We start from the raw sequence: 19,828 nt of genomic DNA, 5'->3' as shown, positions 1-19,828 counted from the left end.
AACCTGCATTATTATCTCTGTATGACAAGCCAAAAATCCAATTAGCAGGAGATGAAGAATGCTGGCTCTTGTCCCCAGGGACGATGGTCAGATGCAGTGGTAGCTGGGGGCAGCTACATTTCAGAGGAGGTGCAGGAAGCAAGGAGGGAGCCTTTTAGATCCTCTCTCTGTGCAATAGTGCTGATAACTGCCATACACTGGGCATTGCCAATGTCCCAGGCAATTTGCATGCATAATTGCTAAGCTTCCCAATAACCCTGCAAGGTTGTTATCACTATCAGCTTTGAGAGGCTCAGAGACTATTCCAAAAGCAAAAGATGATTGGTAACTGGGAACTAAAAATAAGGATTTTCCAAAAGCCTGGGGTCCTTTTTCTGTACCATCTCTGTGCCACCAAGAACCAGCAGGTCACAGAAAAGATTCAAGTGGGTAGGGAAGACTTTGCATGGCTGCAGTCAGCTGGGAGAAATGGACGAGGTTTGACCATGACCATGCTTTTTTTTTTTCCTGTGCTGCCCCTTGCAGGAATTTATGAGGCTGACAGTGTCTGACATGCTGGTAACGTACATCACCATCCTGCTGGGGGACTTCCTGCGGGCTTGTTTTGTCCGGTTCATGAACTACTGTTGGTGCTGGGACCTGGAGGCTGGATTTGTAGGTCACCATTTCTTGAACATCCCACAGAGAGGGGTCTCAACCATCCTATCTGATATAGTCAGATGCATTCTTGGGCATTTATTTGGATAATTGATGCCAGTCTCTGCTCTGCAAAATAGTGAAGCATTTCATCTTTATTTCCTTTAAGTGACCTATTTGCCTTCCGAGAGGAAACTCCACTTTTCCCCCATGTAATTAACAGTATGACCTTCCTATCTCACATTTGGCCTATGGGAAGGGTAGATCACATGCTTTGGTACTGAGCAGATGGTAGTAGAGAAATGCCAAAGTGGCATCAACTCTCATTAGGGAAGGCAAAGACCACCCTCCTTTGGAGTCCATACCGAGCAAGGTGTAGGAATGGTAACAGAAGTGGATAAGACAAAATGGTAGTTTCTTTTTTTTTTTTTTTTTAAGATTTTATTTATTTATTTGAGAGAGAGAGAGCAAGAGCGAGCACGAGGGATGAGGAGAGGGAGAAGGAGACTCCCTGCTGAATAGGGAGCCTGAAGCAGGGCTTGATCCCAGGATCCTGAGATTCATGACCTGAGCCAAAGGCAGACACTTAACCAACTGAGCCACCCAGGCAGCCTAGAAATGGTAGTTTTTAATTTTTTTTTAAAGATTTTATTTATTTACTTAAGAGAGAGATAGTGAGAGAGAGCATGAACGAGGTGAAGGTCAGAGAGAGAAGCAGACTCCCCATGGAGCTGGGAGTCCGATGCGGGACTCGATCCCGGGACTCCAGGATCATGACCTGAGCCGAAGGCAGTCGTCTAACCAACTGAGCCACCCAGGCGTCCCGGTAGTTTTTAATTTTTGAGACTATAATGAAATCCTGGGGTGGGAGAGGGCAGGTGGACCTGAATGTTTCAGAAAGTCTTGGGACAAACCAAGCACATAGTAACCATTGGTGCTGTCTTCTGGATTATGCTTTGATAATCTCTTTGCACTCATTCCCTCCACCTGAGATACTCTTCTTCCTCCCCTACCTGGGAAACTGCTTTTTCTAAATGTGTGTCATCTCCTCTCTGTAGTGGCCTTCTGTGATAAGGCAGAATGTCTGGCTTCCTCTGTCCTGTGTGTGTCTCTTCCACAACACCTCACTCGCTGTCCCTATGTCACTGTTGTTGGGGGCTGGGAGGGGCACTACCCCTTAACTGATCTCCATATCTTGTTTACCCATGTCATCTTCATCATGACCTGCAGCAAGGTACCTGGCCTAGGTAAGGACTGCAGTACAGGTTTCTGTCATTTTTTTTTTCTTTTAGTCGCCAGCCACAATTTTGCACAAGCCTACTCAACTTCTCTTCACAGTAAGGAAAACTTCATAATCTCGTCCGAGAACAAGGTTGAAAGAACCTCATGTTCAAAGAAGATGCCATCTTTAATAGGACAAAAGGAAACTGCTAAGATGTCATTGCCCTCAAATTAATTTATAAGTTTAACAATATCCCCAAATAATACTAAATTTCAGTCTAAAAATAAACATGAAGAAATAGCCAGGAAAAATTTTAAGACCGCAAAATGAAAGGGACTAGACCTACCATTATGTTAAAACATATTATGAAGCTATAATAATTAAAACTAGTACTAAGGAACAGCCAAAGTTATCAATGGAACAGAATAGAAAATCCAGAAATACAATCTATATGAAATAATCTATGTGGAAATTTAGTTTAAGATAAAGGCAGTCTTTCAATCCAATGGGAAAGGATTTTATAACAAAGGGTGGAGACAACTGGTTGACCACTGGGGGAAGGGACTATATCTCTCACCCATTTCATCTACATACATAAATTGTAGGTACATCAAAGTTTTCATCATCAAAAAATTAAATCATAAATGTCTAAAAGATACCATATATAACGTTACAATCTTGGGGTGAGGACAATTTTTCTAACCAGGACACAAAACACAGCAGATGAGAAGTTTTCAAAAATATTTTTAAACATTTCATTTTAAGGTCCCAAGACTAAACCCTCATTTATTTTGGAAAATGCACATTTCCTCTTCCTCCTTTGATCCATGCCTGACCTTCCTTTCTCTCCTAATTTCTTCCTCTTCCTCCTCTCTGTCTCTCTTGACTTCGATTTCCAGAGGACAAATGGGGAAGTCGATTTAAGCATGTTGCCTGAGGACCCCTCACTCCCCAGTGCTCACACAATCTGCAGTCTTTCAAATAGTTGACAAATCTCCAACATTCTGAAAATCAGAGTCTGGCTGAGCTCTTTCCTTTGCACGAACTACTCTCAGACTAGAGGAAAATGATAAGGAGAAAAGACAGGTGGAGGAGTGGTTTAATTATTGTGTTTGCTTGTTTGCTTTTAAAACTATCATTTGATCCCTCATTTAACTATTTGCATTTGGTTACCTATTAGATTTATTCCTTGATTATAATTTTAAGGTAAATTTCTGATTAGAGCATTGATAAAATGTTCTCATTGGGGCCAGGGTCCTCCCAAGAATACACATTTGGTCTGCAGGCCCTAAAAGGTTAAAATCTCTCACTTTTTTAATGGAAAAAGTAATTGGAAAAACTTTCAACTTCAAGAATTTCAAAACTTTCCTTGAAATGTAGAAAATGTGTTAAAGAAACAGAACCATGAATCCAAGGCTCCTCTCAGATCACCAGAGCAGGCTCTTTGGGATGGAGTGAGTGTCCCTGGCTTAGCCAGTTGGCTGGTCATGGAGGCTAGCTAATGCCTAACAGCTTCCTTTCTCTCTGTCTGCCTCCCCTGCAGCCGTCATATGCTGAGTTTGATATTAGTGGAAATGTACTTGGTTTGATCTTCAACCAAGGAATGATCTGGTGAGCTATGCGTTTTGTTTGGGGACCACCTCATCAGGGAAGTCAGAAAACTGGAATCTCAGGCTTGGCCTCCCAGCTAGCTGGGGGAAGAGGTTAGACAAATCCTCAGGCCTCTCTGAACTGCCTCCTTTCAGATGACAGATAGAGGACAGGACAAGATGAGAACCAGGACCATATCATGGCCTACTCATGGGCTACCACGGATAAAGAGGAAAGGAGAGGAACAGAGGAAGCCTGAAGGGGAATGAGGAGGAGGAAGGAAAAAAGGATGAAGTAGAGAAGGGAGGAAGGAGAAGGCAAAAGGGAGAGAGGAGGAGAAACAGAGGAGGAAAGGGAAGAGGGAGGAGGGAGAAAACAGGTAGGATAGGAGGAGGAAAGGAGCCAAGGGTCTTCCTCCTCTGAGGGGGGGGTTAGAAGAAAAGGCTGAGTAATTTCAACCAAAGACTTTTAAGAGACTGAGGGCTCACTGAAAGCTGGTGTCCCATTCTCTTCATTTAAGAACTTCAGATACTTTTCTGAGCAGCACTATTGTTTTAGGGGAACCACAGAGAAAGAGTCAGGAGGCCAAATAATTTGTTAGGTGCCTCGTGGTCAGAACCCAAGCCAGTGGTGCTTGGAGATCTCCCTCTCCTGAGGAATGGGTGGCTATGGCTTGGCAATAAATGTCCAGCTTAAATGGGAGACCACTGCCTTCAGAACCTGCAGGGAAGACAGTGAGGCCTCATGCTCCTAATCCATCTACCCCATTTCCTCCTGTCATCCTTCCTTGGCCTCACCTTCTGGGGGGCCAACCGAGTATGTGGTTTCTGCCCTTCCAGGATGGGCTCCTTCTATGCTCCAGGACTGGTAGGCATCAACGTGCTGCGCCTGCTGACCTCCATGTACTTCCAGTGCTGGGCAGTGATGAGCAGCAATGTGCCCCACGAACGCGTGTTCAAAGCTTCCCGATCCAACAACTTCTACATGGGCCTTCTGCTGCTGGTGCTCTTCCTCAGCCTCCTGCCGGTGGCTTACACCATCATGTCCCTCCCGCCCTCCTTTGACTGCGGACCATTCAGGTGCATAGTCCTGGTTGCATGGGAGCAGCTCTTCCCCCAGAGCAGTCTGTTGAGGGAGCCCTGGCTCAGATGTCCTCTTCTAGCATCTTATCAGCCTGCAAAAGGCCGTGGAGCTCTGTGCAAATCATCAGAGCCATTCAATGGCGTTTTCTGCAAGGATGGACATGTTCTATCACTGCGTGATCCAATATGGTAGCCCCCAGCCACGTGTGGCTCTTGAACATTGGAATGACAACCAAGAAACTGAATTTCTTTATTTCATTACAATTCACTGTAATTTAAATAACCTCCCATGGCTGATGGCTACTATATTGGACAGTGCAGCTCTGACCTTTTAACATGTGGATAGTCTACTGCTCTGGATTACCTTACCGTAGGATGAGTAAGAGGAGGGAGGGAATAGTCTGAAGATGAAATAACCATACATTTATAAGTGCCATTTGCACGGGAAGCAGCAACTGAGACTTTTGACTGGGTCCCCATGCCCTGCAGAGCATTTGTCAGCACTGTGGGTTCAGGGTATAAGTCAGACCAGTTTAGGAGACTGGGCATCGTATAAAGAATGTATAAGTAATGAGATAAGGAGGTACATTGAGAAATAATATGCATCTGCTGCTCTCTTTCCAAGCATAAGACCCTCTGGAAATAAAGCCATCTCTCTACTTCATAAGAAGGAGTTCTGTGGTTCAAGCAGTTTGGAACATGCTGACCATTTTATCTGCCACCTTCTTACTTAAAAATGCTTGGGGCACACTCTTTATAATGGATCAGAAGAATCATGCAATAAGATAATGTGTGCAAGCCAGCATTTCTGTCCTTCTTGACCATAGACTCTTCATGGAACACTCATCCAGGGCCAGGAGTGGGGTGAGGTGGGTGAGTTACCGATTCTGAGCTTGCTCCTTCCATTGTGTGTCCCAGGGCCTGACCCAGCTCACTCTGGTCCTGGCTCTGGGCCTACCATAGTGGATCAACACATGGGGAAATGCTGCCCTGGTACTTTTCCATTTAGAAGGGACTTATGTAGCTAAAGCCCTGTGGTGTGTACCCTCCCCCCCCCCCCCCCCCCCCAGTGAGTGCTGTGATGCTCAGAGGCATTAGTGGTGTGCTCGTGGCAGAGTGAGATCTGGCTGCACAGAGGTTCAGGTGGAAGGCATGGGGTTGGGGGTGGGGTGGGTGACTAGTTCCAGAGAAGAAGAATTTGCTGAGCTGTAGATGGGATGCCAGGCTGAAGGGAGAGCCACATGATAGGAATGGTAGAACCCTCTCCTGACTTCTTCCTAAGCAAGGTTTGGAGGGCTGAGCTCTAGATTCAAATGCCAGTGCTCCTTTGTTCAGGCTGCCTACCTGCCACCAGAAAGGAGGCCCATGGGCAGGCCTAAGCCATGCCTGACCCTAGCCCTCTGCCCCACCCTTGCTTCGTCTGCTACCCTGAGAGGCCCTGACAGCCTACAGCCAGAGAGCAGGGAAAGGAATCTGAAAACAGAACTCAGAAGGAAACATGGCTGCCACCGCCTTCCTGTCACCCTTCTCATCAAAACTCACCAACAGTTAGTTCATTCCTCAGATATTTCTACAGCTGTTCTCTCTCTCACTTGCTTCAGGTGTTTTCTCAAAGGTCACCTTCTCAGTGAGACCTTCCCTGGAGAGCCTAACTAAAATGTCACACACACACACACTCTTCTTATCATTGTTTCTGCTTATTGTATCTCCTGATCAACATCTAACGGTCCAAGTTTTTTTGCTTATTTATCGTGTTTGTTGTCTATCTCCTTCACCAGGACATAAGCTCCAGGAGGGTGTGATTTTTGCTTCCTTTCTCACTGCCTTATACCCAGTGTCTAGAAGAGAATACCTATTTTATGGTCAGTGTTCAAACTAGACCCTTCACATCACAAAAATTCACTTTTACTGGAGGAACTTGGGGTTTCAGCCAGATCCAAACAGACATCAACGGATGAGACATAGAGTTTTTGTAAATAGAGTTTCATTGGAGCACAGCCACACTCATTTGCTTACTATAATCTGTCACCACAGATTTCTCACTACAACAGCTCAATGGAGTCATGTCAACAGAGACCATCTGGTTCACAAAGCCTAAAATTTTTATTATTAGCTGTTCCCAGAAGAAAAAATTCTCAACCCCCTAACTCTAGAGTCAGCTCAGTCAGTTGCCAGCTGGGTCATCTCGAGAAGTTACTTAACTCCCTACACCACAAGTTAATTGCCTATAACATGGAAATAATTGTAGTGCTTCTGTCCTAGTGTTGCTATGAGATTTTAGTGTGCTATTTGCAAAACACTTAATGGAGGGTGCTAATTTCCATGGTAAGGTATATATACAAATTTGTGAAGCCTGAGCTCTGTCCAAGTTGAGAGTAGTTGGTACAGCTAACAAGGCTATGAGGTGGAAGCATCATCTACACCAGGGCTCAGCTACCTTTTTCTGACAAGAGCCTGACAGTCAATATTTTCAGCTTGGGAATCAGGAGAAAAAAATCAAGAATATTATGTAAATACTTCTATGATTAGAGAAACAAATGGCCACAAAGTTTATATTATTGACAAAACTCAAAATATGATAATAATAGAGTATAATTTTTGTAATATAGGTCTACCAATGAAAAGAATGGAGTTCTTGAGGGGAAAGCAATGATAATATCTCACATAACAGGGGCTCAAAGTTGCTGTCCCTTGTCATCAACATCAGTTTTACTTCTTAGAGAGCAGTACAGTCCATCAATGTACCAGACATGACAACACGTCTCCTACCCTAGAAGAAAAATTCCCATAAAGCTTTACTACTGCTATGTCATTGAACTGCTATGCATTGGGCAAGCCAGAACCCTCAGTTTCCATTTCTGACAAAATGCACAGTTTGGAAAATGATTAACTTATGAGAGCAGATGAAATTCACTATTGACATTATTGATTGATTGCAGTAGCACATGATAGATTCAAATATTTTCTGCAAATTACCCCCTGATGAGTAAGACAGAGAATAACCATAGTCTGTCCACACCTAAAACTTCACAGGCTTCATAAATTTGTCCAGCTAAGCCTTCTTCTGCCCTATATATATTTTGACCATTGTCAACTGTAGCATGCCATAGCAGATCCCACATCAGTTGTATCAAATTCCATTCCATTCAGTTGTACTGAATTAACGTATTCTCAACTTCTTTGAGAAAATTTCATCCATATTTGTTCCACATGGTGTATTCACAGAAATCAGTTCTTCAGTCACTTCAAACTTGGCATTCGTTCCTCAGTTAAACAACTGAACAGCATCAGTAACATCTCCTGACTCATCAAGGGCCAAAGAAAACCACTTGACATCATTTACCTCTCTTGGAATACACCCTTGTTCTCAATGTCCTCAACCCTTCAAGCAGCTGCTTTTGCTGGAAATTCTCCAAGTCTTAAGCAAGTTTATTTCCTCCAGATACATTTCTTCAGCTCCTGCAATCAAATACAATTTAATCACTTCACCACTGGTCAGTGAGGAATGTGATTTTGGGAAGTGGAGGAAAGGGGAGTCCTTGCTATATAGAGAACAGAAAGCTTAGCTGAATGATGTCCTACAGGTATATGGAAATCTGAATCTGTAAATAACGAACTTGGATGTTTGGCTAAGGAGATTTCTAAGTGAAGTATTGAAGGTACAAACTGGTTTCATCCTGCTGCTTCTACTAAAATGTGAGAGGAAAGAGACAAATTGAGAAAAGAACTGATAAGCCAGAAGAAACCAGAATCTAATGATTTGGGAAATTCTCAGCCTGTCCAGATTGCAAAAGACACTGCAAACAGATTTACTGTCAGGAAAGCATGCTCTAAAGGAAAAAAAAAACAAGGGGCAGGCTGAGCAACTTTTGCAAGTGCCTCTGAGGGATCAAAAAACCTAAATATTCATTCACACAGAGGATTTTGTTTTTTTAAGCTTGTGACTGGGATCCTCTCAACCATCTCAGCAGAAGGCAAGCATAGAGATAGAATTCTCCAGTAAAGATCTGTGTGGGACCCCCTTGTCTAAGGGACTGAATTCCCATGACATACTTGGAAGACCCACCAGATATTTAAGAATGTCATATGAACAGTATACTGCCATCTTTTACTGTTATCTTAGGGCTGGCACACCACTGTATTTTGGGAGTAAATAATTCATTTTCTAGTTTTATGGGTCCATAGAGAGAATAATTTTGCCCCAAAATGGATCATACCCAAGGTCTCACCTATACGTAATTTAGATGGTGAGATTTGGGACTTTTGTGCTGATGATATTTAGATGATATTTTGGACTGTGGGTTGATGCTCTAATGGGTTGCAACTTTGGGGGATACATGGATGGTGATGAATGTATTTTGCAGGTGAGAGGAACATGAATCTTCAAGGACTAGGGAGTGTAAGGTGATGGGCTGAATAATGGCTCCTGAAGATATTTGCTTCTCATCCCTGGAACCTGTGGACCTTATTTTACACAGCAAAGTGACCTTTGTCAATGTGATTAACTTAAGGATCTTGAGGTGGAGAGATTATCCTGGATTATCCAGATGAGCCCTAAATCACAAGTGTCCTTATAAGAGGGAAGCACAGGGATATTTGACTACAGAAGAACAGAAAGTGATGTCACTATGGAAGGAGAGGTGTTACCAGCTTTGCAGACAGAGGAAGGGGCCATGAGCCAAGGAATGCCAGGAATAAAGCATGAGATGCTGGGAAAAAAGCGAGGAAACAGATTCTCCCCTAGCACCTCCCTCTGAAGGGAGTGCAACCCTGCCAACACCTTGGTGTCAACCCAGTGAAACACTCAGACTTTTGGCATGCAGAACTGTAAGAGAACAAATTTGTATTGTTTAAAGTCAACTGTGTGGCAATTTGTTATAACACCCACTGGAAACTAATACATCATCTAATACATCATGATTCAAGGACAAAATAACCCATACTTAACTGTGACTTAAAAGCATAACAGGTGAAATTTACTTTTCTTGTTTTTACATGACAGGTACACATGAATAAGAATAAAAACTGAATTAATGAAATGTCATAATACAATACACATGGCACTTAAAAGCGCTAAGCATTGAGATGGCCATGAGTGGTCTCTGACACAACTATTTCTTGTCAGCCATTAGAGCACAAAAATGACCACAGACCATATATAAATAAACAGGCGTGGCTGTGTTCCAATAATATTTTACTTAGTGACACTAAAGTTTGAATTTCCTACTTCAATTTTTATATATCACAAAATATTCTTCTTTTTTCCCCCCAACCACTGAAATATGTGAAAACCATTCTTTGTTTTCAGGCCATAGGAAAACAAGTCATAAGCCAAATTTGGCTCATGGGCCATTATTTGCCAACCTTTGATCAATACTTTACAGAAAAGAAAGATGAAGCTTCTGGCTGCAACATATTGGAGGGCACTTATCATTTGATGACCCCATACATAGTGTTTTATATAAAGTTGTATCTACACCCTCTAAACAATTCTCTGAGGCAAATACAATTATTCTACTCATAATACCATGTTATATTGTATCATTATTATGCTCTATTATACAGATGAGACTATATTATACATAATACATTATTAAGCTTTATTATACAAATATCATAATACCATATTATACTGTATCATTATTATGCTATATTATACAGATAATATAGCATAATATTATGCTATATTATATATATCATTATTATGCTATATTACACAGCAGAGAAATTTTCAGTATCTTGGCCAAAGATATCAAACATCTAAAGCACTGTCGGATAGAATTTTCTATGTGATGAAAAAAAATTCCATATCTACTCTTCAAAAATAGTAGCTACTCGTCCCATGACTACTGAGCATACTTGAAATGTGAGACTAAAAAAGTGAATTTTTAATTTTACTTAATTTTAATTAACTTTTTTATTAAAAGAGTTGTTTAATCATGAAAAGAGAAACGGTCCAATAACTAATAAACATAAACAACATAAAGGATGCTGGATGTTGACTTCTTAGTGCTCATCATTTTCAGCCATCAGCTGCAGCTGTCCGTATTTGATGTTTTCCTCTGTAGAAAAGGGAAAAAAGACAGACCTAGAGCAAATCAGAATGAGAAACTGAGTGCTCTGGTATAGATCTGCCAGAGAAAATACAGGATGCCCAGCTGAGTTTAAATTTTAGATAGATAATTAATAATTTGCTCTGTGAGACATTCTTATACTTCTGAAATTCAAATTTAGCTGGATATCTTGTATTTTTTTAAATTAATTTTTAAATTGATTTTTATTTTATTCTTTTTTTTTTTTTAATAGCTACACTGATGAGGAGTCTCTAATGGGGAGACCGAGGAAACTGAGAGAAACAGGCAGAAAGAGAATAAGTAAACTATCCCGTGTGTCTCACAGCTAATAGATGAAGAAGCAAGGATTTGAACCAGGAATTTCAAGCCCTAAAGTCCATTTCTGGGCCCTGAAATGATTAACCGTAGCCAGCAAGGGACCGTAGTCTCTGGACAGGCATTTGTGGAAGTCAGTCTGCATAATAGTTATTGGGTATTTGAAGAAAATCAAAATTACCACTGTGACCTGTCCAGGAGCCTGTCCTAAGTGATCCAATCTCCTGAAACTATCATCTGAAGACAATTTGTAGGTATTTCTGAGCGGCCCCATGAAGTTGTCTCCCATATAAGCCTCTGGAGAGCTCTTTCCTTCCCTGGGAGCCCAAAGGGAGCTCCATGTTGATCTTACAACCAGCTGACAGGCAATTTTCTCCCAGGAGAATAGAGTAGAAAACCCATTTTCATCTTGCTAAGGAAGATGTCAGACCCAGGAGACCCATGCAGGTTGAGAAGTTCTGAGGTTCCAAGGACATGACGCTGGCCAGGGGGCTGACCAGCTATAAGACAGAGCCAAATGGCAGCCCCTCGTGGGGCATGTTTTACGTGCAGTCCCTTTGGAGCAGAGCTCTGGTTCTTCTGGGAAAGCAGTGGTGAGTGGCAGCTTGGGACCCATGGGGACACGGGCGCAGCTGTGTTCGCCACATAAGCTTCATATATTGAGCTGTCATGTGTTCTCTCTTCTTCACAGTGGGAAAAACAGAATGTATGATGTCATCCAAGAGACGATTGAAAATGATTTTCCAGCCTTCCTGGGCAAGATCTTTGCTTTCCTCGCCAACCCTGGCCTGATCATCCCAGCCATCCTGCTGATGTTGTAAGTTAAGGGCTCTGCCTCCTGGCAACCTTCCCCTTAGACTTGAGACTTCCCAGACAGGTCCTTCTCCCCCAACCCCCAGCCCTCTTCCTTAATCTGCATTTCCCAGAAGCAGATCCTGAGACAAAGATGCAAAGGCAAATAATTCACTGGGGAGCGAGGGAAGGAAGTGAGATGGGAAAGGGGACAGCAAGGTCATTACCACTGGGATGACTTTAATCCTGCTGGGGAACACTGGGAAACAGTGGGTCTCAGAGTTATCCGGCTCAAGGGTCAGGGATGGGGCACTTGTAGACCAGCACCCATCGCTCACTCTTGGGTTGGACTGGGAAACCTAAAAGGGGATCGGGGTGGGTTAGTTCCCTGGCAATCTGGGTCAGCTGCATTCCTGGGTCAAAGAGTTTCTGCAGGGGATGGAAGGGAAGCTCCAGGCACAGAGATAAAGCAACTGCTAGTCAGAAGTCTTTCAGGGAGCACACTGAAAGATGGGGCCCAAGGAATATGGATGGCCACTGACAGTATCTGTAACACTCTCCTAAACGCCACTTAGAAATATCAAAGACATCTGGGCTCTGGGTCTCTGAGAAAGCAGAGGGTCTGATTCAGCCTGTCCTTGGGTGCACTAGAACCTTTGGTTCATTCCCCACTCTCCCTCCCACCAAAGACTGAGAAACCTGTGAGAATGGTGAGTAGGTGGGATGATCTCTGGACCCCCAACACCAGCCCCAGGCCTAGGGCAGAGGAGGCAAATAACACACGTTCAAGGAAGGAGCAAGGGAAGAATGAAAAGAAGAAGGTGGAAAGTGAGACTCCTGAATTTGAATTATGGTCATCGAAAATGTACTGGTGAAAATATCAGGGTGTTTTTTCTTTACAAAAAACCATTTTGGCATGCTTTTTTTTTAATTGTGAAATATTCCTAACATACAGAAAAGTACAGACAACATGAATGGGATCACAAGAGTAAACAGATGTTACTAGTTTGCATTACTTCCACCAGTCTGTCCTTTACAAGAAATAAAATATTACAGATACACTTCAAGCCCTCTCCCACCCAATCCAGCTCTCTTCTTCCCTCCCCCAAAGTAACCACTGTAGGAATTCACTGTGATCATTTCCACATGTAGTCAGGTGTTTTCATCAGGCACAGGTGTGCTATCCTTTTCTGGGCTTTAAATTTTTTCAGGAATGGTTCACTTTCTCACTCAACATTATGTTTGGGGAATGTATCCATGTGGATCCAGGAGCTCTACTCCTCTATGAACGGCTCTACTCCACTCTGCAGTGTGATTAAACCACAGTTTTTCTGTCCCTCTGCAGAGAGGTGGTTAGGTTTCCAACTTTTTTGCTATTGCAAATGTGGTCCTTGTGCAGATGTGTCAGGGCTTCTCTTAGACAGACCTCTGGAAGTAGAAGTGCAGAGTCATAGGTATGTGTTTCCCCAATCCTTCTAGAGAGTGCTGAATTGTTCCCCCAAATCGGTGTATTTTCTTACATCTTTGACTGGAACATCTTCTGCTCCTAGTCAAGGCCTAAGAAAGGACTGGCATGATAGTGACCACCTGTACTACCCCTTGAATGCCTGAGGAAATTCTGGAACCCAGACCTGACCCCTTACAGGCAGCAAAGGGAAATGCTGAATTTGGGAATGGAGGGACACAGCCACCCATGAGCACTTCCTCCTCTCTGACCTCCAGTTCCTCCCTAATAGATGGGTGGTTAGTTAGGGGAGAAGGTGAGGTCTGGCCTTCAGTGTAGGAACCTTACAAAACAGGTCCTGCTGCCTCCCACTGTCCTCCCTGACTCCCCCTGAGTCTCTGCTGCCGTGGGCTCATATGATAGCCTCTGACCCACACTCCGCCCTAAACACAACGGGATTCCTCCTCTCTGGCTGGAAAGAGCTCATGGACTCAATGAATTGGCTCTGGGTGGCCCCACCCTGAGAGGAAGACTTAGAAGACCCAAGCTGGAGCAGCTAAGACTTGAAATCCTTGGAGAAAAATGACAAAGAAGGATGAACCTCAAAAGCTCCCAAGTAACAGGATGGCGAGGGACCCAATCCACATGGTACCTTGACTTTTTTGTCCCCTCCCCTCTCAGGTGGTGCACCTAGGTCATAAGCCCTCAACTTTAGGTCCTGTGAAAGGGAAGCTTCAAAGGACACCTGGTGGGAGCTGGACTCTGAAAACCAGCCCAGGACCAGACATTCTCATCAGTGCTCCCTAAGCAGGGACCTCCAGGCCTTCTGCACTTGTGCTTCTAGGCAAACTTGGAGCAGGCACCTAGCATCCAGACCTTCCTCTCTTAGCCCTTGATGACTGGGGAAGGAGCTTTGGCTTTAAATGTTTGGCTCCAACAAGTACTGATAGATGGGGTAAACTTCGACAAAGTACTTAACCTATCTGAGTTCTAGGAGACTGATTTGGAAAGATGGGAGACATCCTTTCAACTTCATGGGTTTTCTGTGAAAACCACAGATGTGGTGGAGTGGGACATGCATGACACAGAGCCTGACCCAGGGCAGCTCCCCAGGAAGTATAAGCAGCTTCTTCTGCTTTCAAGAACTCCTGCTTCTCCCCCACCTCTTCAGATTTCCAAGAAGAATGATTCCCTTAGCCAACATTTACTGAGCACTCTGAGAGTTTAAAATGTATGTCATTTCCGCTTTTAATAAAATAGAAAATAGGGTGTCCAGAGCCCTCTCCTCATTAAGTCAGGAGCTTAATCTCTCCACCGTGCCCAGAGGCAAACTACTCCAGGAAGCCTGCCTTGATTCCTCCAGAAGGGGTCCAGCTCTTATCATTTTCCAAGACTGCCTTATCACCGGAGGCTCACTTTTCTCTTGCAGCCTGGCCATCTACTACCTGAACTCAGTTTCCAAAAGCCTTTCCCGAGCTAATGCCCAACTGAGAAAGAAAATTCAAGCGGTGAGTCTGTCGGGAGTTTTCATTTGAAAAGATGTCATGGTGGGACGCCTGGGTGGCTCAGTTGGTTGGACGACTGCCTTCGGCTCAGGTCATGATCCTGGGGTCCCGGGATCGAGTCCCTCATCGGACTCCCAGCTCCATGGGGAGTCTGCTTCTCTCTCTGACCTTCTCCTCGTTCATGCTCTCTCTCACTGTCTCTCTCTCAAGTAAATAAATAAAATCTTTAAAAAAAAAAAGAAAAGAAAAGAAAAGATGTCATGGTTTTGGTTTTTGCTAATTTGCTCTGTGAGCCCAGTTGTATTAGCTAAATGGCTTCCTTCCAAATCAGATCCCAAAGTATCTGTGTTATAGGAAGCCTTGTAAGATTGAACAACATGCATTTCTATTTTGAGGTTATTCAGGGGGCACACAATGATGATGGCTTAAATTTGGAGAGGTTGTTAAAGAACAGGAGAAATTCAATGGACTCAAGCAATGTTTATACATAGTAAAACCAGTACCCCCAGTAATATGTATAGATTAAAACTAATACCATAAATACTAGACAAAATATTGTCAGAATGACATAGTGCTTGTGAACACAGCCTAAGAGGTCTCTTAAGCTCCCGGCTGCACACAGATAGCCTCTCCCCGCACCAGCTGAGTTCTGACTGCTCTCTTGTCTCTCCCAGCACCCAACTTCCCCCCTCCCCTCCAAAAGCAGTGAAGGGCAGACCCCACCCGGCTCTAAGCCTTGTCCTCCTTGCTCCTTGCTCCCTCTTCTGGAACTAATCTCAACTGCCTCGAAGCCAGCTCCCCTCTGCATCTCCCTCTGTTAACCTCACTGTCCTCTTGCCCAGATACAAAGAACCTTGAAATGCAGGATTGGCAGGGTTTGTGTCCTTCCCTGGCCAGATGTCCCTTCAAATGCTGTGCAAAACTGAATCTTGGGGTCCCCTGTCCAATCAGCAGCAAGGACCAAAACCTGGCAATTTAAGGTAGTTACCAAAAACTGACGATGGAGTCCTTGTCCCCTAGACCTCGCCATCGTGGGCTCTGTTCCTCAAATACCCATTTCCCTGAGAACCGTTCATTCTTTTCCTACAGCTCCGTGAAGTTGAGAAGAGCCACAAATCTGTCAAAGGCAGAACCACAGTCCAAGATTCAGAGGACACAGCTAAAGACACCTCCAAAAATGCCACCCAGCTCCAACTCACCAAAGAAGGTAAATTCTATTTCATGATGATTCCTTCTTCATGGGGCCACATGGGAGGGTGTATAGAACATCAGCTGAGAAATCAGATGGAGCTGGGATGAAGTCAGAATTCTGACAATTAGCTGTGCGAAGCTGGGCACATTAAGCTAAGAATGGGTCATAGGTCCTACCTCATGGGGTGGGGAGAATGAGATGGGATTCTGCAAGAGGCGAGCTTCACAGAGGCCTGGCACACAGAGAGAGAGCCCATGACTATGAGCTGGGAGAGGCATCTGTGACATGGGGAAGCACCTCCACTTCTCCCCTGGGGCTGTCTCCCTCACCTCTACCCACCAAGTCTCTCGCTGCATTTTCTATGGTGACTCTTGACTTTCGCCACAAGTGAGCCTTCTTTTCTGAAATGATTTCATCTTCTTCACTTTCTCTCTTTAGTCTGACAGTCCCCTTCTGATATCCTCTTTCTTTTTTTTTTTTTAATTTTATTTATTTAACAGAGAGAAAGATCACAAGCAGGCAGAGAGAGAGAGAGGAGGAAGCAGGCTCCCTGCTGAGCAGAGAGCCCGATGTGGGGTTCGATCCCAGGACCCTGGGATCATGACCTGAGCTGAAGACAGGCTTAACCCACTGAGCCACCCAGGCGCCCCTGATATCCTCTTTCTATCTGGCTCTTTAACCCAATGGAAGGGCACTGCTGGTGTCCTACCCAGATGCCGCTAAGATACCCTTAGGGTTGGCTGACAGGGGGTCACAGTCACCTAGGGATGGAGGAGGTATTTGTTCTCTGTGTTGTCTTGAATGTTTTCTTTAGAAGGTAAAACAGATTTGAATCCGGCAGTTGCTACTCCTACTGGAACCAATTGGTATTCTCTTAAAAAAGAGAAACACTGGAATATCTAGAATGGAAGGATAAGAAATGACCACATGTGTTCCAAAGAAGGTGTCATAGGACTTCAACATGGCTTGGTCACAGACCATCTCCACCTTGAGAGAGGAAATGTCAAGCCAAAAGAGACCATCTCCTAGGTGACCCCATGTCCAAAACTTGTCCCTATTGTAAAATTAAACCACATCAGCATGCTGTGATTTTGGCCTCTGATGCCGAAAGTGAATAAGATGCACAAGAAATGGCTGACAGTTCAGGAGTTCGAATTTTTAATGCAGAAATTGTATTATTTATTTGATGACTTTATGACATGTAAGCAAGATCACAAAAAAACAGAAACAAGGAATTTAAACCGCACAATATTATCTCCCTACAAGGTGAACGTCCTCTGTTGGCATATTTTTCTTTTCCTTTTTCTTTTTTTTAAAGATTTTATTTATTTATTTATTTGACAGATAGAAAGTTCACAAGTAGGCAGAGAGGCAGGCAGAGAGAGAGAGGGGGAAGCAGGCTCCCTGTTGAGCAGAGAGCCCAATGCAGGTCTTGGTCCCAGGACCCTGAGATCATGACCTGAGCCGAAAGCAGAGGTTTAACCCACTGAGCCACCCAGGTGCCCCATTGGCGTATTTTTCATTTTTGAGGTCCAACCATGATGGAAGTGGCTGTGGAAGCAGGTCAGGAAACTTTTGCATCCCTGGCAAACCCTGTGTTGGTATTGGAATACTTGTCAATATCAGTATTGACACTGGAATAGTAATGAATTACTACTGAATGGTTGGTAGCAAGTAAACAAGTGGATGTTGCAGAAAGAAGACAAGAAGTCTGTGTCACAATAGAACCTATCCCTAGTGATTCTCCCAAAATAAATGGAAGCCATTTCGAAGCTACAGACCTCCTTGTTGGTTAGATCGGCTGGCAGTCTTTCAATGCTCTCCAAGACTGGTTCAGGGTTGAAATGTAGAAGAGCAACTGGCTAGCTGCTTATCGTAACACTGAAGAAAATATTTGAAATCACCTAATTGTCCCACACAGGGCAGGAAATGGAGTACATGCAATGTTATATTGTAGTATCACCAACAAAAATGAGAAAATGGGCGGCACCTTGGTGGCTCAGTAGGTTAAAGCCTCTGCCTTTGGCTCAGGTCATGATCCCAGAGTCCTGGGATCGAGCCCTGCATTGGGCTCTCTGCTCAGCAGAGAGCCTGCCTCCCCCTCTCTCTCTGCCTGCCTCTCTACCTACCTGTGATCTCTGTCTGTCAAATAAATAAATAAAATCTTTTTAAAAAATGAGAAAATGGAATGGACCTATTTGGACACCGATGGACTTAAGTATGGAAGGAAAACAAGAGGTATACAAAATGTTTTCTATGAGAAACCGAGGAACTTACACTGGTTTGACAGTGGTCGGCTCACGTCCCCACAGTCCCAATGTGTCCATCTCCCTGATGCACTTCTTCCCTGCCTTGCTCTACTAGGCTGCTGCTTTAAAGTTTGCCCCTCTCCAAATGTGAGTTTTTAGTACGGATCCAAAGTTCTTTTGATTTTGTACTGCTTACCTTGGTACTGCAGTGTTTGATTTTTTAAAATTAGTGTGATCTGAACACATCAGTGGGAGTAGGCTATGGGGGAAAGCCTGGGAAGATGGCCGCCAGTGGCCTCCATGGCTGCCCTCACTTAGCTTCTCTTCTCGAAGTAGTCGCTAGAATGATGCCAGTTACTATAACAAATAGGCCCAAACAAGTAATGACTCAAACACAATGAAAGTTGACGTCTCACTCAACGTAAAGTCTAAATTGTGTGTTTCCACTTGACGGCGACTTACTTCTCAAGGGACGCTGCTGCAAGGATGCTGGCTCCTTCCATCTGGTGACTCCACCTACCCCAGACAGGTGCAAGGGGGAGGGGCAGGGAGGAAGTGGGGCACGTCAAAGCCTAGACTTCAGACACAAGCCACATTCACCCACCAGGGAAACCTAGTCCGTTTCCGTGTCACAGGAACTGAGGTTGGTAAAGAGCAAGCCAGTATCACCGTGAGGCCAGAGTTAGGGGAAGGGCAGAAGACAAGTAAACGGGAGCACTAAGTTAGATATGATTCCATGCAGGTCACACAGCCCCTGCCAGCATCATATGTTACTGTTGTCCCAGCTTTGTACTCCAGAAAACTAAGGCTCAGAGAGTCCAGTGTAAGGCCAGTGTTCAAAGCCTAGCTCTCCAGCCAGCAGACCATATTCTTCCAACAAATCTGTTTATGCCAAGGCTGGGCCAAGGTGCCCCCAGACACCCAGGGCCATCTGACCAATCTCATTCGCCAAATGGGACTGTAATACACACACACAGCAGGACAGCTCCAGAGGGCTCCCGTTTGATACCAGGAAACTGAAGCAGATTCCCCCACACCCTCATTCTTAATCTTGGTTCCTTTTCCAGGTACCATATCTCACCCCACCAGCCAAAACCAGACCCCAGACAAGAAGGTCCAGGATCCTGGGACCTCCAGTTCTGCCAGCGGGACCACACTGCCTGCCTCTCGGCACCTCTCTGGCGCTCGGCTTACTGGTGTCAGACCAGATTCTGGCCCTGCTCGGCCTCAGACTCATCCTTGGAGAACAGCCTCTGGAAAGAGTGCTCAGAGACCTTCGCACTGACAGCTGGGACTCACAGAAGCACCACTCTGGGGCTGATCCTTCGGCCTCACCATCTCACACACCCAAAATAATATTCTCTGTTCCTCTCTCTGTCTACACACACACAAACACACACACACATGCATGTTCTCTCACCTGTCATTGTGGGAATTTCGATTATTTACTCTCAGGCACTTGTTGGCTACCGCAATGGAAGGACAATGGTTTCATCCACTCTTCAGAGAAGCTGAGTCTCTCCTCACTCCCCATAAACTGCACTTTCCAGTATCTTGGTTCAGGCAGCTCTGGACCCTACACTCACTGGTTTCCTCCACTCCAGAATTTGGGAGGAGGGGCGGGGCCACAATCACCACCATAGACTTTTTTCATGGCCGCCATGTTGGGATACCGGTTTCTGCTAACCTTACTAACTGGGAAGAAGATGTGAGACAGAGCAGCCCCG

At 44.5% G+C, this 19,828-nt stretch overlaps 1 protein-coding gene across 1 annotated transcript in view; it reads left to right on the top strand.

The window, feature by feature from the left end:
• The window catches only part of TMC2 (transmembrane channel like 2), a gene marked incomplete at both ends in the record, with an annotated part of 63,954 nt that extends 44,568 nt beyond the window's left edge, over window positions 1-19,386 (top strand). Inside the window, 7 exons of the mRNA XM_082743013.1 lie at window positions 526-654; window positions 3,402-3,469; window positions 4,288-4,527; window positions 11,611-11,736; window positions 14,585-14,663; window positions 15,750-15,867; window positions 19,169-19,386. Of these exons, the coding sequence (XP_082599139.1) occupies window positions 526-654; window positions 3,402-3,469; window positions 4,288-4,527; window positions 11,611-11,736; window positions 14,585-14,663; window positions 15,750-15,867; window positions 19,169-19,386 (978 nt within the window). The remainder of the gene's footprint in view (window positions 1-525; window positions 655-3,401; window positions 3,470-4,287; window positions 4,528-11,610; window positions 11,737-14,584; window positions 14,664-15,749; window positions 15,868-19,168) is intronic.
• Between the last annotated feature and the right edge of the window lie 442 nt (window positions 19,387-19,828).

This window comes from Mustela nivalis, assembly GCF_964662115.1.
Source record: "Mustela nivalis genome assembly, chromosome: 8".
Classification (NCBI taxonomy): Eukaryota; Metazoa; Chordata; class Mammalia; order Carnivora; family Mustelidae; genus Mustela; species Mustela nivalis.
Note: the sequence above shows the minus strand (reverse complement) of the source record. Positions and strands in the feature narration are given on the sequence as shown.